Here is a 26,756-nt window from a genome sequence, read left to right as displayed (position 1 = left end):
TAAACAGCTGCCATTCCACCCCAGAGATGTTTGCATGTTAGTATTGGAAGAAGCAACTCGTGAATGTGTATTGGACTGTTTATATAGTTGAAAAGTGCTTTTAAATTTTTTGAGATGCCAGAGCTGGGAAAACCGCTCTGAATTACTGAATTTAGCACATTAGTTAGTAAATACAATAAGAAAAATAAGGCTAATGTATCATACAATGGTCTTTGTTCATTCATGTAGCTTTTGTCACACTGTCTGGAGTGGCTCACAACTGTGAGTGCCTATCTCAGGGCAGACAGTCAGAAAACAAGGGCAGACACCACAAACTGGTGATGTGTTATATTATTCGATTTTTACCAAGCCAGTAACAAACGTGAAGGAATAATGGTAAAGGGCAATGTAGCTAGTTGCGGAAGGCAGGTTACTGAAGGAATCTTTAAGGGTTAATCTTATTTAACATCCTAATCTATCATCATCTGGATGGTGGAATAAACACACTAATGAAATTAACAGATACTGAAGAGTTAGGAGGAGTTGCTACCACCACCCAGGACAGAGAAATAAGACAGGAAACTAGAGAAAAGATGGCATGTGCAAAGAAATAAAGTGTAATTCAGCTTGGAAACACCCCCCCACACACAAACACACATGCTAACATAGCTAAGAAAAATGAACTGAAACATCAGCTCAATCAGAAGGAGACACTTGGTAAGTAGCAATACTGAAAGATCTGTAACATGCTGTCTGTCACCTCACAGGAATTGGCAGTGGCCCATGGTACAAAAAGGCCAATCCAATTTCAGGCCTCAGACAAAAGTATCGTGACAGAGCTGGGATGGGTTTGATGCGACAGTAGGTGGAAATTCCTGCTCCATTCTGGCCAAGCATTACCAGAAAGACATTGGCAAGCTGAAGGGAGCTTAGAGAACAGCAATAAATAGAATCCAAGTCTGGAGGATTGACTTGTGAGAAAAGAGCTAAATATACTTAACTTGGCTAAGCAGTGACTAAGTGAGGATGTGATACTTTGCAAATTTGAGGGACGTAACCACCAAGGAAGGAGAGGAATTTGTGCGTGTGACTGTGCAGGACATAGCTGGGGTAATGGGAAGAAACTGAGAAAATAAAACATAGGTGGAATATCAGGAGATGTGCCATGACCATGAGATGAATTAGATGCGTCAGTAGCATCAAGGGGAATTTTATAGCTGGTCTGGACAATACATTACAAAATATACTCGCTGGTTTGGCAGGGAGATAGGAGTCCCTCACCCTACTCCCTATCTGATCATTTGATTTCTCTGGCTTCTGTGATTCAGTCTGTTGAATTCTTCTCTGCTTCTCAGCAGTGCTGTATGTTTTCTTTGAGAGCAGTGTTCATTCCTCATGTCAGGCTTAGGGACGCTGCTTTGCCTCAGGCAAGGGCAGCACTAAGTTATAGTAGGCACCTTTTGTTGCTGTCTCTATTAAGTAGCATCTGGAAGAAAAACCAGGACCAGAGACCCATTGTGCTAAACATCGCCCAAGCACATAGTGAGAGACAGTCCCTGCCTCAAAGAACTTACCCTCGAAGGGCTGGTCACTCTAGAGAGATCAACCTAGCTACTTCCTCTGGGGTGTGACAATCCACACCCCTGAGCAGCATAGCTCAGCAGACTTAAGTCTGCACATAGACAGTGCTATGTAAACAAAAGACTTCTTCTGTCAACCTAGCTACTACCTCTCAGGCAACTGGATTACCTACACCAGTGGGAGAACCTGACCAATCTGATTGCCTTCTATGATGAGATAACTGGCTCTGTGGATGTGGGGAAAGCAGTGGCAGTGATATGTCTTGACTTTAGCAAAGCTTTTGATACGGTCTCCTACAGTATTCTTGCCAGCAAGTTAAAGAAGTGTGGGCTGGATGAATGGACGATAATGTGGGTAGAAAGCTGGCTAGATCGTCAGGCTCAACAGCTCATGATCAACGGCTCAATGTCAGCCGGTATCAAGCAGAGTGCCCCAGAGGTCAGTCCTGGGGCTGGTTTTGTTCAGCATCTTCATTAATGATCTGGATGATGGGATGGATTGCACCCTCAGCAAGTTTGCAGAAGACACTAAGATGTGGGGAGAGGTAGATATGCTGGAGGGTAGGGGTAGAGTCCAGAGTGACCTAAACAAATTGTAGGATTGGGCCAAAAGAAATCTGATGAGATTCAACAAGGACAAGTGCAGGATGAAAGAATCCCATTCACTGTTACAGTCTGGGGACCGACTGGCTAAGCGGCAGTTCTGCAGAAAAGGACCTGGGGGTTACAGTGGATGAGAAGCTGCATGCCTGGATCACTATACCTGGAGTCACAGACAGTCCCTTTAGACCCTCGAGCCTATCTTGCCACCCAGACAAACTTAACGTTGTGATTAAAAAGTTATAGAAACCAAAAATCACATCACATTAGGTTATTCCCAATCCCAAAGCAGGGGCGGCTTCAGACCCCAGCACGCCAAATGTCTAGAGCCGCCCCTGTCCCAAAGTCACTTACCCCAAACCAAGTGGTACTCTGGATCTTATGCCAAAAACAATCCTGGTAGCCAGTTCTCCAGTAAATTAACTAAAAGTTTATTAGCTAAGAAAAATAAATGAGTTATTGAGAGGTTAAAGTAGGTAAAACATATTAACAGGTGAGTCAAAGTTTGTACATCTTAGCAGAGATGTAGTAATCTGCCAATCTCCAAAAGTCTTTCAGGGTTCATAGAATCATCATAGAATCATAGAATATCAGGGTTGAAAGGGACCTCAGGAGGTATCTAATCCAATCCCCTGCTCAAAGCAGGATCAACCCCCAATTCGAAAAAAAAATGATTCTGTCCACATGATCAAACTGGTTTTTTGATTTAAAGGGCTCTTTAATCTGATTTCTGTACTCCACCTCGGCAAGTGGAGGAGCGCTTAAATCGAGATCGCAATCCTGGGTTAAAGGTATTGTGGACGCAATACAACATTATTGGCCTCCGGGAGCTATCCCAGAATGCTCCCGTGTGACCGCTCTGGACAACACTCTCAACTCCAATGCACTAGCCAGGTGGGCAGGAAAAGCCCTGGGAACTTTTGAATTTCATTTCCTGTTTGGTCACCATCAGCACAGGTGACCATCAGCACAGTCCACCATCACAGGTGACCATGCAGAGTCCACCATCCCAGGAGATCACGCAGTCCCGGATTCGCAGATGAGCCCCAGCATGGTCCGAATGGGAGGTACTGGATCTCATCGCATGCTGGGGAGATGAGTCTGTTATGGCAGAACTACTTTCCAAAAAAAGGAACGGAAATACGTACGCTAAAGTCTCCAGGGCCATGACGGAAAGAGGCTACTCCAGGGACACAGAGCAGTGTCGTACAAAAATCAAAGAGCTCAGGGAAGCGTACCAAAAAGCTGGGGAGGTGAATGGGCACTGTGGATCACAGCCCCATACATTCCCCTTCTATCGTGAGCTCCATGCAATTATGGGGGGTGACGCTACCATTACCCCACCACTGTCCGTGGACACCTGCAAGGGGGGAGTGCCACGGAGCGAGGAGGAAGAGTCATTGGAGGATGAAGAGGAGGAGGACAGGGCACAGGCAGCAAGTGGGGAATCCATTTTCCCTTACTCTCACAGAGATTGTGGATCACACTGCAAGCAGCAATGACAGTTGGAATATTGGTTGTGCTGAGATCTAACCGAGTCAGTAAACTGCGCCAGCGCGCTTTCAAATGTCCAAATGCACATTCTACCACCATTCTTCACTTGCTCAGCCTATATTTGAACAGCTCCTGACTACAGTCCAGGGTGCCTGTGTACAGCTTCATGAGCCATGGCATTAAGGGGTAGGCTGGATCCCCGAGGATAGCTATAGGCATTTCAACATCCTCAATGGTTATTTTCTGGTCAGGGAAGTAAGTCCCTTCCTTCAGCTTGTCCTGAAGATTCGAGTGTCATACACCTTTCCTGGCCATTCCTCGTTGATGTCGGTGAAACTTCCCTTGTGATCTACCCATGCTTGCAACACCATGGAAAAGTACCCCTTGCGGTTTATGTACTGGCCACAACAATGTGCCGGGGCCTAGATGGGGACATGCGTTCCGTCTATCGCCCCACCGCAGTTAGGGAACCCCAGCGCATTAAAGCCAACCACAATGGCCTGCACATTTACCAGAGTCACTACCCTTGATAGCAGCTGGTCAATGATTGCACTGGCTACTTGCAGCACAGTAGCCCCTACAGTAGATTTTCCCACTCCAAACTGATTCCCGACTGACCGGTAGCTGTCGGGTGTTGCAAGCTTCCACAGTGCTATGGCCACTTGCTTCTCAACTGTGAGGGCTGCTCTCATTTTGGTGTCTTTGTGCTTCAGGGCAGGGGACAGCAAGTCACAAAGTTCCATGAAAGTGGCCATACATATACGAAAATTTCGCAGCCACTGGGAATCATCCCAGACGTGCAACACTATGTGATCCCACCAGTCTGTGCTTGTTTCCTGGGCCCAGAATCGGCATTCCACGGCATGAACCTGGCCCAATGCCACCATGATCTCCCAATCACCATATGCCGTGCTTCTAGGAATGTCTCTGTACATGTCCTCATCAGTATAGTAATAGCACTGTTGTCGCTTCCTCACCTGGTTTTGCAGGTACTGCACATACTTCTGGATAATACGCGAGGTATTTACAATGGTCAAAATTGCAGTGAAGATCTGAGCGGGCTCCATGCTATGGCGCCTGCACAGGTAATCCTGGAAAAAGGGCGCGAAACGTAGGAGAGCTGTTCAGTTCAAGATGGCCGATAAAAGGCGGTAAATGGTTGTCTTCTGTAGCTTTCATGGAGTCAGGAAGCTTGCTAGAGCTGCAAGAGCGGGAGAGCAGAGTTTGCGGCGGAAGCGTGAGCAGCGTTTGCGGCGGAAGCTGTGCTGCTCGGTTCACGGTAGCCGAAAAAAGGCGGGAAATGGTTAGACAAAAGAGTGGATAGAAAGATGAGAGGACATGCGAGGTGGATTCATAGTACCAGGAGACAGGCGGTGGTGGTGCACCATACTGCACCGTCTGCTGGCAGTACGGCATCTGCCGTAGCTTTCACGGAGGGAGGAGCAAGTGACAGCACACACCCAGAAACACCCGTGAGAATGTTTTTGCCCCATCATGCACTGGGAGCTTAACCCACAATTCCAATGGGCGGCGGAGACAGTGGGAATTCTGGGATAGTTTCCCACAGTGCACTGCTCTGACATTCGATGTTACCCTCGGTACTGTGGATGCATTCTGCCGAATTCATGCATTTTATTGGGGACACGCAACACCGAATGTATCAAATAGCTTCTGAAAATTCGAATAGAATAAGTTCGAATTAATTTCATACTTTAAGGAAGGAGATTCCACCACCTCCCTAGGTAACCCATTCCAGTGCTTCACCACCCTCCTAGTGAAAAAGTTTTTCCTAATATCCAACCTAAACCTCCCCCACTCCTTGTTCTGTCATCTGGTACCACTGAGAACAGTCTAGATCCATCCTCTTTGGAACCCCCTTTCAGGTAGTTGAAAGCAGCTATCAAATCCCCCCTCATTCTTCTCTTCTACAGATTAAACAATCCCAGTTCCCGCAGCCTCTCCTCATAAATCATGTGCTCCAGCCCCCTAATCATTTTTGTTGCCCTCCGCTGGACTCTCTCCAATTTTTCCACATCCTTCTTGTAGTGTGGGGCCCAAAACTGGACACAGTACTCCAGATGAGGCCTCACCAATGTCGAATAGAGGGGAATGATCATGTCCCTCGATCTGCTGGCAATGCCCCTACTTATACAGCCCAAAATGCCGTTAGCCTTTTGGCAACAAGGGCACACTGTTGACTCATATCCAGCTTCTCGTCCACTGTAACCCCTAGGTCCTTTTCTGCAGAACTGCTGCCTAGCCACTTGGTCCCTAGTCTGTAGCAGTGAATGGGATTCTTCCATCCTAAGTGCAGGACTCTGCATTTGTCCTTTTTGAACCTCATCAGATTTCTTTTGGCCCAATCCTCTAATTTGTCTAGGTCCCTCTGTATCCTATCCCTACCCTCCAGCGTATCTACCACTCCTCCGAGTTTAGTGTCATCTGCAAACTTGCTGAGGGTGCAGTCCACGCCATCCTCCAGATCATTAATTAGTTACACAGGAGAAGTCTGGGGTTTTCTGTCCACTTGCTCAGTTTTTCCACCCTGTTGGAATCCAGATAGTCCAGAGATGCAGGATCATTCCATGAACCCATATTTATAGCTTTCCCCCACAAAAGGTAATCTGATAAGTGTCTTTATTCCTCCATGATCCCTGGCTTTGAAATGAGCATTTCCTGTTATAGCCATTAAGTCTTTCATCAGCATTTCCAAGGTTCCATTTATGTCTGATGAGTTTAGTCACAGAGATATACACGATGTAAAAGGTAATATAATAGCAAACAACAATCTGTGCCAAATTGCCGGTACTGTTATGCTGGGTCTCGCACTTTCTCTTCTTTGGGGAAGGTTCAGGGCGCCATTGCTTGCCTCTGAACCGGTATTTTTAATTACCCCACTAGTGTCCTTGAGGAGTGGAGTGGAGAGGGAGGGACCTGGGCCCGCCCTCTTCTCCAGGTCCCAGCCCAGGGGCCCTGAGGATAGTGGTGAACCACTTGTACTGGTGGTTCCTTCCCCTGGGCTACTTCCCTCTCCTGCCCTTCAGCTTGTGGAGGGGCTTCTTGCCTTCCTTCTACACAAGCCAGGTGCCCCTTACCTAGGGTTTTTGGACTTCTCAGCCCACCGCAGCACTCCTCCAAACTTTCCTTTTGTCTCTCTTCAAACTGTTCTCTGCTTCAACTCCTTCAAACCGCTCTCTGCTTCAACCAAACCTTCCTGCTCCAACCCCCACACTGTCTGACTGAAGCAGGGGTTTATATCATGTGACTGGCTTCAGGTGCTCTAGTTAATCTATAGCAAACCTTCCTCCCCTTGCAGGGAATAAGGCTCCCTGCTAACACTCTCCTGCTGCCCTCTGGCCATGCTGTATCACAAATCCTACATTTAGTTTTTATGAAGTTTTAACACCTGATTACAATCTTACATGAACACACCTTTGATTACAGGGTATACATAATGTAGAAGTAACATAATAGCAAAATATGGGATATAGACAGATGAAAACAATATAATCAACATCTTTGATATTCACAATCAAGGGAAGGTGCCTTGAGAATCTGGCATGCGTTGGCACCTGGCCTGTCAGCGTGTCAACCTTAATTATCTGTGGCAATATATCACCACGTATTACAAAATGTTCTGTGATATATTTTGCAAAAATAATGAAATTTTAGTACTATGGGACTTTTCAATGACACCTGCTATTAAATCTTGGCTGAGAGAGGTGGAGAGGTCACCAGTGATTTGTGCAGAGTGTAAGGGGTGCAGTTTGAAGGTCTCCTGAGAACATAAGCTCTTATTGTTAGTAGCTGTAGATTCAGAACTTAGGCTCAGTTAAAACTGAGGGAGTCTTCAGAAATCACTGTGCCACAATTCATACTCCTAACCCATTCTTCTTCTGTGTTTTCACTGTTTCAGGCTCACTGCGAACCTTGCTCAGTTTGATCCAGATGCCTTTTTAGTAAAGGAGTCTGCTAAGAAGGCAGTTTGCTCCAGCAGGCTTAAAAAACTAGCATGCCCTATTGAGCGCTGAACCTGTTGGCTCTTAAGTTCATTAAATCCTTAGAAAATTCATGGCTGTCTTGTCTGCTGCCCCCCCCCCCCCCCAGTGTGTTTGATTACATATTGTAGAGCGGGGTCTCAAACTCAATTTACATTAGGTCCAGTGCCCATCCTCAAATCCTCCCAATGGCCCAATGTCACTCATGCCACCCAGAACCTGCCTCCCCAAAACTCCACCTCCCACCTGCCTAAGGCTCTGGGACAGAGTTTGGGTGGGGGAGGAGGTCTGGGGTAGGGGATTGGGGTGCAGGCTGTGGGAGGGAGTTTGAGTGCAGAAGGGGTGAGAGGTTGGGCTCTGAGAGGGAGTTTGGGTGGGAGAGGAGGTCTGGGGTGCAGGCTCTGGGATGGAGTTTGGGGGCAGGGAGTGTGTGGGAAAGGGGTGAAGGCTCTGGGAGGGAGTTTGGGAGCTGGGGAGAGTGGGGATGGGGTGCAGGCTCTGGGAGGGAGTTTAGGGACCGGGTGCAGGCTCTGGGAGGGAGTTTGGGGTCTGGGAGGCGGTGTGTGGGAAGGGGGTGCAGGCACTGGGAGGGGGTTTGGGGCAGGAGGGTGTGGGGGGACTGGTGCAGGCTCTGGGAGGGAGTTTGGGGGCTGGGAGTGTGTGGGAATGGGGCGCAGGCTCTGGGAGTGAGTTTGGGGGTGGGAAGAGGAAGGGTGTGCAGGCTCTAGGAGAGAGTTTGGGGGCGGGAGGGGATGTGTGGGAAGGGGAAGAAGCGCTGGCTGTGGGAGGGAGTTTGGGGGCTGGGGGTGTGTGGGGAGAGGGTGCAGGCTCTGGGAGGGAGTGTGGGAACCGGGTGCAGTCTCTGGGAGGAGTTTGGGGACTGGGAGGGTGTGTGGACAGGGGTGCAGGCTCTGGGAGGGTGTGGGGGCTGAGAGGTTGTGTGGGGATGGGGCTCAGGCTCTGGGAGGGAGTTTGGGGGCTGAGAGGTTGTGTGAGGATGGGGCTCAGGCTCTGGGAGGGGGTGAGGGGGCTGGGAGGGTGTGTGGGGATGGGGCTCAGGCTCTGGGAGGGAGTTTGGGGGCGGGGAGGTTGTGTGGGGATGGGGCACCGGCTCTGGCAGGGAGTTTGGGGGCTGGGAGGTTGTGTGGGGATGGGGCTCAGGCTCTGGGAGGGAGTTTGGGGGCTGGGAGGTTGTGTGGGGATGGGGCACAGGCTAAGGGAGGGAGTTTGGGGGCTGGGAGGTTGTGTGGGGATGGGGCTCAGGCTCTGGGAGTGGGGTGGGGCTGGGAGGTTGTGTGGGGATGGGGCTCAGGCTCTGGGTGGGTGTTTGGGGGCTGGGAGGTTGTGTGGGGATGGGGCACAGGCTCTGGGAGGGGTGTGGGGCTGAGAGGTTGTGTGGGGATGGGGCTCAGGCTCTGGGAGGGAGTGTGGGGATGGGGCACAGGCTCTGGGAGGGGGCGTGGGGGCTGAGAGGTTGTGTGGGGATGGGGCTCAGGCTCTGGGAGGGAGTGTGGGGATGGGAGGGTGTGTGGGGATGGGGCACAGGCTCTGGGAGGGGGTGTGGGGGCTGAGAGGTTGTGTGGGGATGGGGCTCAGGCTCTGGGAGGGGGTGTGGGGGCTGGGAGGTTGTGTGGGGATGGGGCTCAGGCTCTGGGAGAGAGTGGGGCTGGGAGGTTGTGGGGGGATGGGGCTCAGGCTCTGGGAGGGAGTGTGGGGATGGGAGAGTGGGTGGGGATGGGGCACAGGCTCTGGGAGGGGGTGTGGGGGCTGAGGTTGTGTGGGGATGGGGCTCAGGCTCTGGGAGCGGGTGTGGGGGCTGAGAGGTTGTGTGGGGATGGGGCTCAGGCTCTGGGAGGGGGTGTGGGGATGGGAGGGTGTGTGGGAAGGGGGTGCAGGCTCTGGGAGGGAGTTTGGGGGCTCAGAGGTTGTGTGGGGATGGGGCACAGGCTCTGGGAGGGGGTGTGGGGATGGGAGGGTGTGTGGGAAGGGGGTGCAGGCTCTGGGAGGGAGTTTGAGGGCTGGGGATGTGTGGGGATGGGGCACAGGCTCTGGGAGGGGGTGTGGGGGCTGGGAGGTTGTGTGGGGATGGGGCTCAGGCTCTGGGAGGGGGTGTGGGGATCAGAGCCAGGTTTACAATGGCGCCAGTAGCGCCATGGAGCTGGGCCCAGGCTCAGAAGGGGCCCCAGCCTGCTCTGCTTGCACTGCGCCCCGAGACCCCACCAGCCTGCTGGCTCCCCACACCCTGCCCACCACTTGCTCCTCTTGCCCTGCCTGCCGAGGGCTCCTCTTCACCCCTGGCCCCACCCACCGGCTTCTCTCTGCCCCCTGGCCAGACCCCAGGGAACCTCCGGCTCCGGGCAGCCTCTGCTTCCCACCACCTGCGGGGTCCCGCCCGTCTCCCTGGGGCTGAGCCGCCTGCGACCGGGGCAGTATCCTGGCCAGTCTCAACCAGTGTGGGGGGGACCAGTGGGGGGGGCTTGGCTGGGCCCCTCCAGGCAAGTGGGTCCTGAGGGAGACTGGCTGGGGCAGGTCCTGTCCCGGCTGATCACACCACTCCCGAGGGGCCAGAGCGATTCCCTGCCTCAGGACCTGCACTCCCAGCAGGGCATGGGAGAGGGTGTGTCTGGAGGGACTGGGGTGGGGGTGCTGGGCTGAGGGGGGATCTGTGTGTGCTGGGGTACTAGGGAGTGGGGGGTCTGTGTGGGGTGCTGTGCAGCTGTGGTGGGGCTGTGGGGGTGCTGACAGGGGTGGTGTTATGCAGGGCGTTGTGTATTTGTGGCAGGGTCTGGGGGGCAGGGGCGCTGGGCATAGTGGGTCCGAGGAAGCTCTGGCCATAGGGAATTGGAGGGCTGTTCCAGTGTTGGGGCGGGGGCGGGGGTCTGTGCGTGGCAGCAAAGGGCTGGGCAGGCCACTGTGCGTCTGGCAACTGCAGGTTTGTAAACAGTGCCCTCACACTGGGCACTACGCTATGCCCCAGGCCAGCCGCTCACGCCAGGGACCAACCCCCTGCACCATGCTCCATTGCCCCCCGGGGGGCCCACAAAAGGTTAATCTGGCTCTGGTGGGGATGAGGTGCAGGCTCTGGGAGGGAGTTTGGGGACTGGGGGGGTGAGAAGGGAGTGCAGGCCCTGGGCCGCAGGGAAGGGCCGGCAGACACTGCAGCGAGCAGGCAGATGCCTCTCAGCTCCACTGCGCTGCTGGGGCCTCTGAGGGGGGAGCGCCCGGGGGCGGCAGGTGGGGCCAAGGGAGAGACCCGGCCCCAAAACTGCTGGGAGCCCCACAGGCCACATTGGAGAGGCTCGCGGGCCGCAGATGGCCATGGGCCGGGAGTTTGAGACCCTGTTGTAGATAGACTGTATGCGTGGGGGAGTTTGAATAAAGAAGAGGTGGGCGATCCAGGCAAAAGCCCTCCAGTGATTCAACTGCGGCTGCTTTTAAATACGCTGTGTCTCTACCCAAGTTCTCAAATACAAATGTGTCTAAAAATAAAAAAAACTCAGAGTATCTCTTTGCACTCTTAGGGCTGGATCATACTCCCCAGGCCCTGAGTTCCTTTGCTTCAGAGCGGCGCCCTGTGGGAGGAGTTCGTCCACAAGTGCTGTAGCTCATCAGACGCCACATTGCCCTTATATAACATGTTTTAGTTTCATCTTCATGGGTGGGCCCAGAACCACCATGAGCTGCAAAGACATGCCTTTCGCTTCACCAGGAGGCACCTACAGTCCAATGCAGAAATCCTTTCTCATGTTTTTCGTAAGCGATTTCCATTCACTGTTAGAGTGGGGTGAATTTTTTTCTCGCAAATAGTTTATTCACCAAAAAACGCAGTCTCAGGTTGACTGAAACTATTTGCAAATTTGGGTCGAACTCGGTGAATAGTTTTGACTGGAAAAAAAAGGAAAATATAATCAGAAAATGCTGAAGTGAAACATTTTGATTTTTTGTTTCAAAATGATGATTTGTTTAAAAATTTAGCTAATTTCCCCCCAAAGTGTAAAAAGCTCCCAAAATGAAATGAAATATTCTATTTTGAGTTGAACTAAATGTTTTGTTTGACCCAAAACAAAAAAAAATTCTTTTAGGGTAAGGAAATATTGAAAAATTGTCATTTTGGGTTGACCCAAAACAAAACATTTTTCTGTGTTTTTTTCAGTTTGGCCACTGAACTGAAAAAAATCAGTTATTCAACCAGCTCTATTCTCATACTTTTCTGAAACAGTTAAATAATACTTAGGATAGATTTACACTTGGATTACTTTGTAAATGAAGGATATTATTCATGTATTGCTACTGTGACAGATGAAAAGGATGTGTGTGACGAAGAGGGGGGGGGGGGTTTCTTGGGTTTTCTGTGTTTTCCAGTGGGTTGCATGTAGAGGGAGGGGGACTCAGTGTCCCCAGGTGTTACAGGTTTAACGAGGTGAGGGGTGAGGGAGTTTGTTGTTACAGAGGACCGGAGAGGGAACTTGGGACCCTGGCCGATGGCCTGGAGGATGCAGACCCCAGCGATCGGTGACCTGGGGACCCGGACATCCAGCTCAGGAGTCACAGCCGGTTCTGGCCAGTGGGAGGACAATGGGCTGCGAAGAGAGGACCCCGGTGACCTGACCAGCCGGTTCCAGCCAGAGGGGCCAGAGGAGAGGAGACCCAGGCCTTCCTGTTTATGACCCTGTTTACCTGGAGAGAAGACAATGGACAGAGGCGGGGCTTAGAGCCGGGGATATCGGAGGCCCAGCTGGGAAGCAGGGGGGCTTGGGGCTGGAGAGGGGGAGCAGGCAGATCCCACCTGGCTGCAGGGGGACTAGGATGTGCTGGGCTGAGGGAGGCCAGGCCTGAGGCCCTGAGAGATTCCTGTGCTGGGTTCAAATCTCAATAACCCCTCCTGTTTTACGCTGGCTGAGAGTCGCTCCGGTCTAGAGAACAGGAGGCATCAACCCCTTTGGGGGTGAGGAGGCCTGGGGGGTCCAGAGCGCGTGGACTCCCTGAGGGGGCCCACGGTGAGAGACAGACATGTCTCCATGCGGCTCCAGGAGGTGGAGGGGCCTGACCCCAAGAGAGACTGGACCCCCGAGAAGGGCTGTTGCACTGGAAGGGACACCCCTCCACGGACCGCACAGGGCCATGAGTGGGCACGTTCTGTGAGTCCGTGACAATGTGTATATGCTCAAGTGTAATCTGTTCTTTGCTTTATGGACTCAAAATCCCATATGGAATGCCAATAGGTGGGGAGGCGCACATATTTAGGGAACATAAGAATGGCCGTACCGGGTCAGACTGAAGGTCCATCTAGCCCAGTATCCTGTCCTCCGACAGTGGCCCGTGCCAGGTGCCCCAGAGGGAATGAACAGAACAGATAATCATCAAGTGATCCATCCCCAGTCACCCATTCCCAGCTTCTGGCAAACAGAGGCTAGGGACACCATCCCTGCCCAGCCTGGCCAATAGCCATTGATAATAGCACCCCTTAGCAATGCAGTTATTAAATGGGGTACTAGTAAAGAGGATAGGAAAGAAGCTGATAAAATACAGGTAGAAGCTTGTGAGGAACAGTCAAATGTAAAAGCGTTCCATTTAAATATGAGCTGTGAAGGAAAGCAACTGAATATTGACAAAATGTACAAGTGCTTATATACAAATGTTACATGTCTAAATACTAGAGTGAACTAACATGCCTGGCAATAAATGAGGATGTTGATATAACAGGCATAACAGAAACTTGGTGGAATGATAATAATCAATAGTAATACCAGGGTGCAAAATATATAGGAATGACAGAGTAGTTTGTGCTCGTGGGGGAGTTGCATACTATGTGACAGAAAGGATAGAGTCAAATAAATTACAAATCTTAAATAAATCAAACTGTCCCATAAAATCTCTATGGCTAGAAAGAACAGAATTATCAGACTCAGATGGCCCTGATATATTGAGGAAGAGTCAACACAGCTTTTTTAGAGGGAAATCATGCCTCACCAATCTATTAGAATGCTTTGAGGGCATCAACAAACATGGACAAGGGGGATCCAGTGGATATAGTGCACTTGGACTTTCAGAAAGTCTTTGACAAGGTCCCTCACCGAAGGCCCTTAAAAAAGTAAGCTCTCATGCAGTGATGAGCTGCCAAAATCTTAACAACCGGTTCCCTATAAAAAGTTCTGATTTAAGGGGGGAGGGAGCGGGGGAGGGGCCAGGGCGGGGGGAGACATACTCGTGGGGCCGGGGGCCCCTGCAGGGCCTGGCCCAATTGCCCCACTTGCCCCCTCCCCTCCCCTCCCCTCTGGCCAGCCCTGGAGCTTGCAGCAGCCCCACCACCACCACCACCTTGCCGGGCCACTCAAAAAAGCAGCAGCAGCAGCAGCAGCAGCAGCACAACTCCCAAGCTCAGCTGAGCTGCCCAGCTGGTGCCGACGGCTGGCCATGCTGCAGCTGGGGGGAAGCAGGGGAGGGGCCCGGGGAGCCTCAGCCTCCCCAGCTGGGAATCCTGGGAGCAACAGGATGGTCTGGCCTGCGGGCTGGAGTTCTTTGCCCACCCCCTGGCCCTTTAACAACCGGTTCTCCACAGAGGTCTAATTTTAGCAACCGGTTCTTGAGAACCTGTGGGAACCGGCTCCAGCTCACCACTGCTCTCATGGGATAAGAGAGAAGGTCCTCTCTTGGATCAGTAACTGATTAAAAGATAGGAAACAAAAGGTAGGAATAAATTATCAGTTTTCACAATGGAGAGAGAAAGCAATAATGGGGTTCTCCAAGGATCTATCCTGGGACCTGTGCTATAAATGCTCTGGAAAAGGAGATGAAAAGTGAAGTGGCAAAGTTTGCAGATGATAGAGAATTACTCATGATAGTTAAGTCCAAAACAGACTGTGAAGAGTTACAAAGGAGTCTCACAAAACTGAGGCACTGGGTGACAGAATGGCAGATGAAATTCAGTGTTGATAAATTCAAAGTAATGCACATTGGAAAACATAATCTCAACTGTACATACAAAATGATGGGGTGTAAATTAGTTGTTACCACTCAAGAAAGATCTTGGAGTCAGTAGCTAGTTCTTTGTAAACCGTTGCTCAATGTGCAGCGGCAGTCCAAAAAGCGACTATAGGAAAGGGATAAATAATAAAACAGAAAATATCATACAGCTACTATATAAATCCATGGTACACCCACACTTTGAATACTATGTGCAGTTCTGGTTGCCCCATCTAAAAAAAAATACATTAGAAGCTGAAAAGGTGTAGAGAAATGCAACAAAAATGATTAGGGGTATGGAACAGCTTCCACATGTGGCGGTATTAAAAAGACAGAGACTGTTCATCTTAGAAAAGAAACAACTAAGATGATAGAAGGTCTATACAATCATGAATGGCTTGGAGAAAGTGAATAAGGAAGTGTTGTTTACTACTTCACATAACAGAAGAACTAGGGGGACACCCACTTCACACAGCGCAGTCAGTCAATGGAACTCATTGCCAGGGGATGCTGTGAAGGCCAAAATTATAACTGGGTTCAAAAAAGAATTAGATAAGTTCATGGAAGATAGGCCCATCAATGGCTATTAGCCAAGATGGTCAGGGATATAACCCGACGCTCCAGATATCCCTAACCCTTCAACTACCAGAAGCTGGACTAGACAACAGGGAATGGATCACTTCCAATTTCCGTGTTCTGTTCATTCTCTTGAGCCTAAGGGTATGGCTACACTTGCAGCTGTACAGCGCTGGGAGTTAAACCTGTCTTCGTACAGCTGAGTAGGGAAAGCGCTGCAGTGTGGCCACACTGACAGCTGCCAGTGCACTGTCGTGGCCACATTTGCAGCATCTGGGAGTGGTGCATTATGGGCAGCTATCCCAGCGTTCAAGTGGCTGCAACGTGCTTTTCAAAAGATGGGGGTGGGGTGGAGTGTGACAGGGAGCGTGGGGGAGAGAGAGAGAGTGGATTTTTGGAGCCGACCCTCTGTCAGCAGCTGCCTTGCAAGTTCCGACCCCCTCCCCCACCCCTCTCTCACTCACTGAAAGCAAACAGCAGCTGATAAGCAGCCTCCCTGAAACGGACCCCCGCTCCCTCCCTCCCACGTGCCGTGCAGTTTCTCTCCTCAAGCCCCCTCCCTCCCCCTCTCTTCAAGCAAACACTAGCTGTGGGTGTTCCAAAGGGAGCCCCCTGCCTGCCTCTGCTCATTCACAGCAAACAGTAGCTGTGTTTGTTTTTTAGATAAGCAGCTTTGGGAGCCCTGAGTTCACAACAAAACGAAGAGTGCAATCTTTACTTAAAAGGATTATGGGAAGGTTCCGGAAGTCAGTTACAGCATAGTAAGATTATTCTCTGTTTACACTGGCACCCCAGCGCTGCAGCAGCAGCACTATACTCTTTATTCCTCTTGTGGAGGTGGAGTACAAGCAGCGCTGTAGCCACGGAGATACAGCGCTGTATGTGCCTTGCCAGTGTGGACGGGAAGTGAGTTACAGTGCTATGAAGCCACTAACAGTGCTGTAACTCTCAAGTGTAGCCAAGGCCTAAGTCAAGGCTGAAAATTCCACTGAGCGGTAGGGCAGCTGTCGTTAGATGCTGCAATGCTGATGCTCAGTCACCTTCTGGCTCTAGTGTTGAGTGCGCCATGCAGTGCCCTTTAAATATTGCCGCCTTTATGGGCTGTATTCATGCTCATTGTTTGGAAGCTGAATGCAGGATGTTCAGTGTTTCGCCTTGGCATCAGTTCTTAAACCTCCCCTCCCTGCAAAAAAACAACCTGCTGCTTTTCTCTCTCCTCTAGTGACTCTGACATCACTGCATCAGTTAGACCAATTCCAGCAAGGACAAGTGTGATATTGCTTTAAATACAAGGGCCTAGGATGCTAGGACTCTAGCTACTTGCATTGTAACTCTGCTCCTGCGTGAATGTCTAGCCTTTGCTATTCTCCATGGTGATGTGACGCATCCCAGCACTGGGACGAGCAATTCCACAGCTCTTTGAAGGGATGGTATTCAGAGCACTGGGGGAATAAATATTTAGCACTCATGACAGCCGCCAGATCGGGTCCTCTTTGAGCTAGGAAAGGCATGCATGTCAGCCAGTTAGGGAATAGCAGAGATTCCACTCCCGCCTGTCAGGGAGAAAAGCTTACATTGCACTCAGGCCTCTTGGTCTGACACTGCAATAGTTCTTCCCTCTCACGTTTGTTGCCATACTCCCAAACCTACCCCACCCAGTTGCTGTGGGCCAGCACAGCTAATGTTTAGAAATCTCTATGAAAACTGTGAGCAACCTCATTCAGCACCTTTGCCCCTAGCTGCCTCAATTTCCCTGCTCTCAGGCTTTCAAATCATGTCCCAGATGCTTGGGCAAGTCAAATATCCCTTCCAGGAGATGGTATTAAAACACCCCAGGTCAGCTAAACAAAACAGACACTCATGCTGGGCCTTCCCTGGATTGCTAGGGGTGCCTTACCAGGGCCTTGCACTGAGCAAATCAGGGCGATGGAAGAGAGACTTCCCCTCCCCCTTAATGAACAAGGGCAAGTGTCCAAGCCCCTCTTTGCTGTCGGCTTTTCAGTACCCCCTTTCCCAGAGCCAGCTTGTTCTCCCTGAATGCTTCCCTCCAATGATCCCTTTCCTGGCCGGGCACTTTTACCAGCCCCTCCCTCTGGGAAGCCTGGAGAGCCCCTTCCCCAGTCCGCCCTGACGCTGGCCTGCCTGTACATTCCCCTGTATCAGGACAGCCCCAGCTCTTTCCTTCAGCCCCCACAGCTCTCTGCGCAGGGGAGTGCTGCCAGCCCTGCTCCAAAGAGGCCTCCTAGGGCCTTCCTGGGCTCTTGAGCCCCCCCTCTTGTGGGAAGCTTTGCCTGGGGCTACCAGTGCGTGATGCCTGGTCACCTGCCCCAAGTCCAAACCCATCCCGTGCCTGGCAGGCGGGCTGAGCCTAGCCCCCCCCCGAAGGACCAGGCCACCCTATGACACGGGTTTCTGGGCTGGAGTCACAAAGGGATGTGGGCACCTAACTGCCTCTTTCAATATTTAGGTGCCACTGATGGTCCCAAAAGCCCTGCTCAGCTGCCATCTCAATGCCCACAGGCACCTAAGTTCGCCTGGTGGGCAACCTTGCGTGTGCCTAAGTCCTGATGCTGCCCCAGCAGGATGCTCCAGCCAGGCAATTCCCTGCCTCTCTCCTGTGAGGGACCCACTCTGGTAGGTGTGCGCCGATCTCACCCAGACAGGGTGAGTGGGGATGTGTTCCAGGAGTCAGGTGGGCAGGGTGTTTCCTGGGGATTGGGACGATCCAAATTCAAATCCCTGCGCTGTCTGCTTTGGAGAAGGGAATTCAACCAGGCTCTGGCATCTTCTAGTTGAGGGCCCCAGTCACTGGGTTAGAGTCAATCCCTCACTTGCTGTCTCTGAGCCAGGTGACTATTTATACCTGGTGGAATGACTTTAACAGGAGAGACTGAGCCATCCCCGCCCCTGAATATCCCACAGGGCCTCTTCTGAGAGCTGGGAGCCCTGGCTGCGCGTCCCTGCTCCAATCAGTCAGAGCAGGGCTTGAAAATGGGTGTCTCATGCTCAAGGGAGGGCACTGGCTGCTGGCTGTAACGGGAGGGGCCCCTTTCTGCTCTTTTCATGAGAAAGGGCTGAGCGTGGGGCCAATGCCAGGAACAGGTTCATGGCAGAGATGCCGGAGCAGAGACAGACCCGTCCGTCAAAAGCAATGGAAGTTAGGTGCCTGCACCCCACCTCCTTCCTCTGCAGTTCAGTCCTGGTTAGCTTAGGTGACTCCTGCTTTGAGATTCCCTTTCTTAGCCCCTAGCTCTCCCCATGCATTCTATGGGGAGCCTGGGCCCCTAACTCAGGCCTGGGCGTTCCAGAGGCTGGAGGAGTGCCCAGGCGTTAGGCTTTCAAACGGCACAATGTTAAAGCGCACCAGGAAGCCAACCCTGCACTTGCGACCCCCCCCCCAAACCTGGCTGTGACCTCCCTGGGGGGTCACAACCCCCAGGCTGAGAAACACTGCTTTAGCTTGACTAGTGACTCTCACCAGTACAGTGGGAACTGAGCTTTGGGGTACACTAATGATTCCCACCCCTTGGTTTGGTCTAAAGCAGTGGGTCTCAACCCAGGGTCCACGACCCCTTGGGGACCACGAGCCAGTTTCAGGGGGGTCTGCCAAACAGAGCTGGCGTTAGACTGGCTGGTGCCCAGCGGGACTGGAGCCCTGAGCCAGAGCATCTGAGCTGGACTGTGGAGTTTTTATAACATGTTGTGGGGAGTGAGGGGGTTAGAAAGAAAAAGTTTGAGAACCCCTGGTAAATCAGAGTCATCTCAGTAACCTGCATTGCCACACGTCATTTCCTGAGCTTGGAAATTGGAGGACAAATAATATACATCCAAAAGCTTTTTAAAAATGCAACAGTGGGACAAAATCCCTCCGGTCATGAGACTGCCCCAGGGTCTGCCACATGCGGAAGGCCTGCAAAATGGCCAGCAACCTTTTAAAGACAGTTATTGTGGAAGGGAAGAAAAGCCCTATGTTGTCACAGTGAATGCTTTGGATGGGCTGTGAGTGAGGTCGTGAGCATGTGCTAAGAGCACCCCAGGCTGAAGAATGTGAACATCTACTTCGGGTTGTTTGGCTTGGCATGCGGGTGGCAGGATGGTGGTCATTGCCCTGTGACTAGGTGATCTGAGGGTGGGGGCTCGTCTGGCCTTGAACTGACTTTAGTGTGACCAGAACACAAATATTTTCAGTTTTAACAAAAAGTTAGAATTTTATTAATACATCAGAGAAATATTCCTTTTCATTTAGTGACATTTATTAGACACACTTCAGATAAAATCAAGGGTTCTTGGCATGATCTAGTAATTACGGATGTCCTCAGTTCTCCTCTGTGGTGACTTTCAATGCTCTGTGTGTTGAGTTGAGGAAGCTCAGGTTAAGGACACATCTGGTTTTCTGTTCCGGGAACCGAGAGGATGTTAATGCTGGCACTGAGTGTGCATACGGGGATCAGAAGAAAAGGACATTTTTCATACTATCATTCTGCCCTTTCGTAGTAGCTTTGCTCAGAGGTCCTTAACTGGTTCTGCTCTGTGCAGCTGACATTACATTTATATGCCATATGGAACTCTAATCCGCACAGGGTACAGCTGCTCTCCTCTTAGCCACTTGTAATACGTTACAAGAACTGTATACAATTTTATATCATTATTTTTTTCTGGTTATGTACACTTTAAATAAAACACCATGTTAAATAGCAGGATGTTACTTTGGATCATAAATTCTATTGCGAGAAGGAAAAGCAAAATCAGTTGTTTTCAGTGCGTAGGGACAAAGCGAGTCATCTTCCTTAGTCTCTAACGGATCCACACTCTGAAGGGAGTCCTTCGGATTTTCTCCACTCTGCAAGGCGCTGCTTGAACCATTTCTAGAGAACAGAGAATTGTACAAAGATGACTATTTTGAAGGAAATTAGAATGATGCACTTAACAATGTCTTTGCACTGCTATAACTTCCTATTCCATTGCAATCACACATAAGGTAACATTTTCGGAAGTGCCTATTTGATTTAGGAGCCTAAAGTCCCACCAAAAATCAACAGGAGTAAAGTCCCTAAGTCAGTTAGGTGCTTTTGACAGTGTTACCCACAGGCTTATGTTCTTGCTTTCTAAAGACTCTGTCAGTAGGATCGAGCTTTCCACTAGTCTTACATCACAACCAGATGAATCCGGGATGGGAGAAAGCATCAGAGAGAATGAGAGATGTGGCTGTCTTGGGTCTGCTTTGCTACCAGGTGTGCAGCAGTCATGTGCTCCCAGTTCATGTAGACATCAGAGAGTGGGGAAAGAAATGTGGGTCACTGGACTGAATCTTTTACATATAAAATAGGTATGAAAGCTCCCTAGGGCAGGTACTATAGCCCTAATCCTGCATGGGCAAAGTATCTGCAGGCAGCTTTGTGCACGATGGGAGTTGATGTTTGCACATCTCCAAGCACACAAATAGGGCTTGGTTGGTGGTAGTGAGTACAAGTGTATGTGCATATTGAAAGCTGTGATCACAGTGCACTTTAATATGTGTGGAAATTATCTTCACTATAGGACTAAAGTGTGTCTTTTTGCTGCAGATTTTGCAGGACAGATCATCTAAGTCACATTTTTAACATTGGCATTTTTGATTTTCTAATTCACAGAAGTAAGTATTGCCTAAATGGCCAGAATATGATTGGCACTGCATGAGCAGCAATGCTGGGAAACCTGGAGTAGTGAAACTCCCCTTGTCCTCCAATCCAATGGTGGGACCAACATATGCTTTAGATGACAAGGGTGGTAATCAAAGAGGAAACTATTTCAAAGTGCACGAGGAAGAAGCAGAATGGCTCTCTGTGGATATAGGTACAGTTTGGTTAAAAATTTAGATCTCTGTGGTGCAGGTAGGCTATTTTCTAGCTTCTGCACCTTTAAGAGTAAAGTGAACTCCCTAGCCTGTCTGGAGGGCCGTGCCCTGTGAGTTAGCCCAAGATGGCAGCTAGTATAGAGTGAGTCACACACACTGTGCTCTCCACAGGAGCCTGCATATTGTTTTTTCTTTGCCTCGTTTCCCTTAATCTAAAAGAAGTCATCCCCAGTAGATGCCTACTATACAATGTTATAATGCCTCAGCTCTGCTGTATTTCCGTAGTGTTCCCCTTTGCCACCTTTTAACACTTACATAATAAAATGTGTCCTGTCATCAGTTCCATGTGCCTTCAATAAAAAGCCAGCAGCTGAAATAAGTCATCCATACGGACAGTCCAATGTTGCCCTTTGTCTGTGAATAAGCACAGCACTCCTATGCCTGTGAGCTGCTATTTTGCTGTTAGCAGTTATTTTTGGAGCTACAACACTTTTCCTAACACTTATCATCATTAACAGGGATATTGGCCCAACTTCAGCCTGGTAACTAGCGACTTAAACTTCTCCCTGTCAGTTCGATTAGCTGGACTGTTTGACATGTCCTGTCCTAAACAGGTGACCAGTTACCACTTTGCACTTCATCAGAAGTCTCTCTGGTGTCTGACTAGTGACTGCAGGGCACTGCAGATGGAAAACACTGATATTAATAGTATTAGACGCAGTACATGTGCTATATAACTAAAACCTCAGTCTTGATTTATTACATAAACAACCCTTTTTTCAAACATCCTCAGCTCTATAGGAGTATTTCAGGTTCAGGAGCAGACAAGCTTGTCTAGGAAGGTCAAATTTTAATGTGCAGTAATTTTCACGAGAGAGACGTGAGTTCTGTGCACCCTTTGCCCTGTGTGATGTTTGATCGTTACTCTGTAAAGAAAGAAGAAGTGAAACTTCAGAGCCATAGCACATCTCTAACAAACTAACACACAGCAGGGCCTCTGCCCATCGGCTGATGTCACCGTTTAACCGGGGAAATAAGTCTCTTAAGGGGAGACTCCAGTGAGGAGCATGGATTCTCTCGTGGGGCTTGTTTTAATCAGGAGATCGGCATGAAGAGGCTCGTGTGTGACTGATTCCCACCCCGCAGCAGAGCTGGAACCAGCAGCGCAGTGTGGTGTTAGACACAGAGACCTGCACTGCTCCCCATTGACGCACTCACTGATGTCAGTTGCACTCTGGGTAAACGGAAGAGGGAGAAGTGTGCTGGGAACAAAGGAATGAATATTACACCAGCGCCACTTATGCAGGCCAGGCCAGAGACAGGGCTCACTATGTTTACACCATTGTGACTCCATTGACTGCAATGGTACTTCTGAGCTATACAGTGTGAGAGGTGCCTGGGCCCTTTCCATGCCACTTCCCCGGCGCTCAGAGACAGCCTGCAGCATGTGGTGCAGTGGTTTTCCTGGGGTGACTTTCTCTTTAGATGCAACTTTGGCACTTTTCAAAAAGAAAACTATCAAATGGAAATGGCCCAGTGGGTGCTTTGCTATCAGGGCCGGCTCCAAGTTTTTTGCCACCCCAAGCAAAAAATTTTTCCCGTGCCCCCCCCTGGCCCCACCCCAACTCCGCCCCTTCCCCACTCCATTCCAACCCCTTCCCCAAATCCCTGGCCCCGCCTCCTCCCCGGGTGTGCCACATTTCCCCTCCTACCCCTCCTGGCTTGCCTGGGAGGGAGTACGGAGAAGCGGAGCGGCAGCGCACTCGGGGGAGGAGGCGGAGGTGAGCTGGGGGGGAACGGTTCCTCTACCCTCCCCCACAGGGTTACTTCCTGCGGCCCTCCCCACGCCCCCCACCGCCGCAGCTCACCTCCGCTCCGCCTGCTCCCCTGAGCGCACCGCCGCCACTCCGCTTCTCCCCCTCCCTCCCAGGCTTGCCGCAAAACAGCTGAGCAGGCGGCAGTGGAGCAGAGGTGAGCTGGGGGGGATGGTTATTTCCTGTGGCCCTCCCCGTGCCCCCACCCCACCGCTGCAGCTCACCTCCGCTCAGGGCCGGCTCCCGGCTTTTTGCGCCCTAAGCCCCTTGGAAAGTGCCGCCCCAAGCACATGCTTGGAGTGTGGTGCCTAGAGCCGGCCCTGTTTGCAGTTCCACCCTCCTGGGTCTGCGCATTGTGCTTGGTGCTATCCGGGGCTCATCTGGCCCCCTCCACTGTCCTGGCCTCCTTAAGAAGAGACGTAACAATCCTAGTCTCGCTTTTCAGCCTGTAGGAGAACTAATGTAGTACGACTGGGTGTCTCTGGGTGTGGGTTTGAGTGACACACTCCCTGGGGAAGCTAACAGCTGACGTTTGTCTCTCATTGTGTAAGTGGCTAGGTCTGCAGTCACTCTCCTCTCCGGTGGGCGTGAGTCTCCCGTAGGCCTAGCTGCAGGGTGAGGATCTGTTTCCTGGCCTCATGCGCTTGCCTCCTACTGGCCAGCAGTGTCTGCGCTCCAGTAGGCTGTAGCTGTGGTGCAGAGCAGAACACCAGGACTATGTGTTCTCGGTGACCCGGGCTGCTGCGCTGTGTGTATGTGTCTGGACTGGAACGTTCTCGGGGCTGGTGGCGTCAGCCCCAGATAGAATGAGCTGCATCAATTCAGCCTTGAGCTGGCCACGAAGGCATGGATCACCGTGGGCAGGTCTGTGCCCAACAGCACGGGGCACCAGCTTCTAGCCAGCCACGGAGGGAAGGGAGTATAGTGGGGTGTCCTGGCTGTATGGGCATTCAAGTGCACAGAACAGGCCAAGAGTACCGCTTGGCCCTGGCCTGATCTAAGAAGGTGAGGTGAGGAATGGAAAGGAGGTAGCAAGCTCTTTAGATGGGGGACTTTTTCACTGATCTGATTTGAATGTGGGAGAGCTGGTGGCTCCTCACGCAGCCTGGAGAAGAGTATGGCAGCTGTCTTGGGAAGTAGTAAGGCCCTGTTCTCCCCCTGCCCCTGTATATTCACAGGTCTTCTCCAGAGAAGAATGAAAACAAACCCATTTGTAACGCCCAGGGGAGGAGGACGAGGTACTCAGCCCATGCTGAGCGTGTTAGTAGGTTACACCCAGAGTATCGGCCTGAGCTGTATGCATGCCCTTGTGTCTCTGGGTATTGGAATGAACTCAGGCTGCAGCGTGCCTGGGGGAAGCTCCTGACTCTGCTGACCGCCCTGACCAGCGCTGGCTCCGCAGTGTGCAGGAGCTGTGCTGGCTGGCGCCGAGTTAGCCTGTCTGCCCTGCTCAGCCCTGGGAGCTAGCTCTGGTCCCAGATAAGGGAAGATCGTACTGGAACCAACCACAGGCCTCTGAGCTCGGGTCAAGGCTGGAGGCTGTGGTGGGCCATGACGTTCTGCGGGAGGAAACGTCTCTCTGACCTCAGCAGGGAAGCTCCAGCCATGCCCATTGCCAACCAAATGCTTCCGGGGAACGGTGTAAAGTGCAACTAGCCCCCTGAGCAACGCGATCCCGAGAGAGGGGCTGGTTCCTGACCCTGGCTAACCCTGTAATGGCGGCAGCCCTGCTGGGCACTGCAGCTGCTGCCCTTCTTGCTGGCCCGCTTTGCCTTGCAGCTTTCCAGCCCAAGCTACTCCCACAGGCTAATGAAATGCTGCATCGAAACGTACTCCCATGGCTCCTTTTCAACCAGCTACTTTTTAATGTCCCTGGTGCCCTTTCATCCTGGTGCTAGCAGCAGGCAGGACGCAAGCTTTCCAGCTGCTGCGTGTGGCTGGCTAAAGAGCAACACATCACAGGGCCTGCACTGGGGGGCAGCACTGAGCTTGTGCCATGGGGCGGCTGTGCCTAGGAATCACCATACGTCCTGCCTGCCTGCGTGCTGGGGGACTGTGCGCTGCACCGTCCCTAAGGAGAATGCCGCATGCTCTTCCCGGTGCACCCAGCTAGCCTGTGCTGGCCGGGAGGGTCCCTGACTCCATCTCCTCCCTGCCCTCTGTAGGGGTGCTTGGAAGCACATGCAGGAGGGGTGGGTTGGAGGCTTTTTGTGTGTTCTCTCCCAGCAGCGCCTGCTCACTCTGGCCTTAATCCATATAATAAGACACCAGGATTGTCTCTGTCTGTGTCACAGAGAAGCCTCGAATAGCTGAGCCAGCGAGCAGCGATGGGAGCAGCTACCAGCATGGCTGAGAGCTTTTTGTTCAGCAGATCACCAGGTTCAATCAGCCCTGGGATTTGCGGCCCGCTGCTGTGCAGGCTGTAAGTTCTGACGTTATGCATGGCACCTGGGCGCCAGCACGACCTTTCAGCTATGCACTAACTTTCCAGTGATGAGCTCCAAACCGTTACATGAGCCGGGCCTTGCACCCAACACACGTGGCTCATAAGTAGGAGAGGCGGAATAAAGCAGTCAGGCCACGAGCGAGTGTGTGTCTGTGTGAGTCTGTCCAAGCAGTTCCCCAAGAAAAATCGATGGCTGGGAGTCTCTCCGCCGTGAGCGAGCTGTGTGTGCGGACAATCCCCCAAAGACTCTGTGTGCACGCACAGCGCCCCACAGACAGTCCGGCCCACTTCTCAGGCCTGACCCTGCAGCTTGCAGCCAGTCTGGCAGCTCCTGCCTCCTTCTGAAGGAGCTTCCAGGATTTCTTTGACCCCTTTTAGTCCACAGAGAATTCTGCTGATGCTACTGATCGGATGGAAAGGGACGGGAATGAGGACACAGAGAGTTAAAGGGGCCACAAAGCAGCCGGCTGGGGGTGAGGTGGCAAAAGGAGAGAACAGGCAGCGGGAAAGGGGCCGTTGCCAAGGTGCTGTAAATGGCCTGGCCGGCATTGTAAGAGCAGAGCCAGCCAGGGCTGCTGCTGGGAACCCAGCAATAGAGGAGCCGCGGGGAGCCCAGCCAGGAGGGGAAGTGACAGCTAGAGCGAGCCAGCGAGTGAGCGGGAAAGAAACATGCTTGAAAGGCAGAGCGAGAGATGAAAAGGGGCAGGCCGGGCGGGCCGCTGGGAAGGGACAGAGCCCTGGGGTAGCAAGGGCAGGTGCTGGCGAAGTTCTGGGGAGCAAATTGAGGCTATGGGAGGGAGTAGGGGAGCACTTACAGGGATATGGGGGCGGGCTCATGTAGGGTGGATGGGGCTGTGGCGTGGGGCGAGGAGTGGTGGGGTGGGAGATGGACGGCATAGCTATGGGGGAGAGCGAGCGGTGAGATTGTGGGGCTGTGCTCCGGACAGCAGGGTTATGGCAGTGTGATGCAGCTATAGGAAGGTGTGTTGTGAGATGAGGAGTTATGGGGGGGTTGTGGAGTGGATCGGGGCTGTAGGGTTATGGGGAGAGGAGTGGGTGTTACGGGGTGGGTTGTGAAGTGGGTTGGGGCTGTAGGGTTATGGGGCAAGGAGAGCGTTACGGGGTGGAGTGGGGGTCGGAGCCGTAGGTTATGGAGCGAAAAGTGGAGTTATGGGGTGGGTGGGGGCTCTAGGGTTATGGGGCGAGGATGGAGTTATGGGGTCGGTTGTGGAGTGGGTCGGGGCTGTAGGGTTATGGGGTGAATAGGGAGTTATGGGGTGGGGTGTGGAGTGGGTTGGGGATGTAGGTTATGGGGCGAGGAGGGAGCTATGGGGTGTGGTGCAGAGTGGGTCGGGGCTGTAGGGTTATGGGGCAAGGAGAGAATTATGGGGTGGGTTTGGGAGTGGGTCGGGGCTGTAGGGTTATGGGGCGAGGAGGGAGTTAGGGGGTAGGGTGTGGAGTGGGTCGGTGCTG

General features: G+C 51.9%; 2 protein-coding genes and 1 long non-coding RNA gene across 7 annotated transcripts in view; 2 read left to right on the top strand and 1 right to left on the bottom strand.

Moving 5' to 3' along the window:
• The window catches only part of THEGL (theg spermatid protein like), a 60,908-nt gene extending 53,183 nt beyond the window's left edge, over positions 1-7,725 (top strand). For all 4 annotated transcript variants that reach the window (XM_039542447.1, XM_039542446.1, XM_039542445.1 and 1 more), the window contains exon 9: positions 7,570-7,725. In XM_039542447.1, coding sequence (XP_039398381.1) covers positions 7,570-7,684 — 115 coding nt within the window. In that variant the 3' untranslated portion in view covers positions 7,685-7,725. The remainder of the gene's footprint in view (positions 1-7,569) is intronic.
• An 8,302-nt stretch (positions 7,726-16,027) lies between these two features.
• On the top strand, positions 16,028-24,062 carry LOC120406807. Its single transcript, XR_005599599.1, has 3 exons — positions 16,028-17,824; positions 20,821-20,822; positions 24,016-24,062. It is a non-coding gene; the product is annotated as an uncharacterized LOC120406807 (long non-coding RNA).
• Positions 19,418-26,756, bottom strand: part of HOPX (HOP homeobox) — a 31,717-nt gene continuing 24,378 nt past the window's right edge. For both annotated transcript variants that reach the window (XM_039541935.1, XM_039541934.1), the window contains exon 3: positions 19,418-20,055. In XM_039541935.1, coding sequence (XP_039397869.1) covers positions 19,978-20,055 — 78 coding nt within the window. In that variant the 3' untranslated portion in view covers positions 19,418-19,977. The remainder of the gene's footprint in view (positions 20,056-26,756) is intronic.

This window comes from Mauremys reevesii, linkage group 5, assembly GCF_016161935.1.
Source record: "Mauremys reevesii isolate NIE-2019 linkage group 5, ASM1616193v1, whole genome shotgun sequence".
In the NCBI taxonomy this organism is placed as follows: Eukaryota; Metazoa; Chordata; order Testudines; family Geoemydidae; genus Mauremys; species Mauremys reevesii.
The sequence above is the reverse complement of the archived record's forward strand: the minus strand, read 5'-3'. Positions and strand labels throughout refer to the sequence as shown.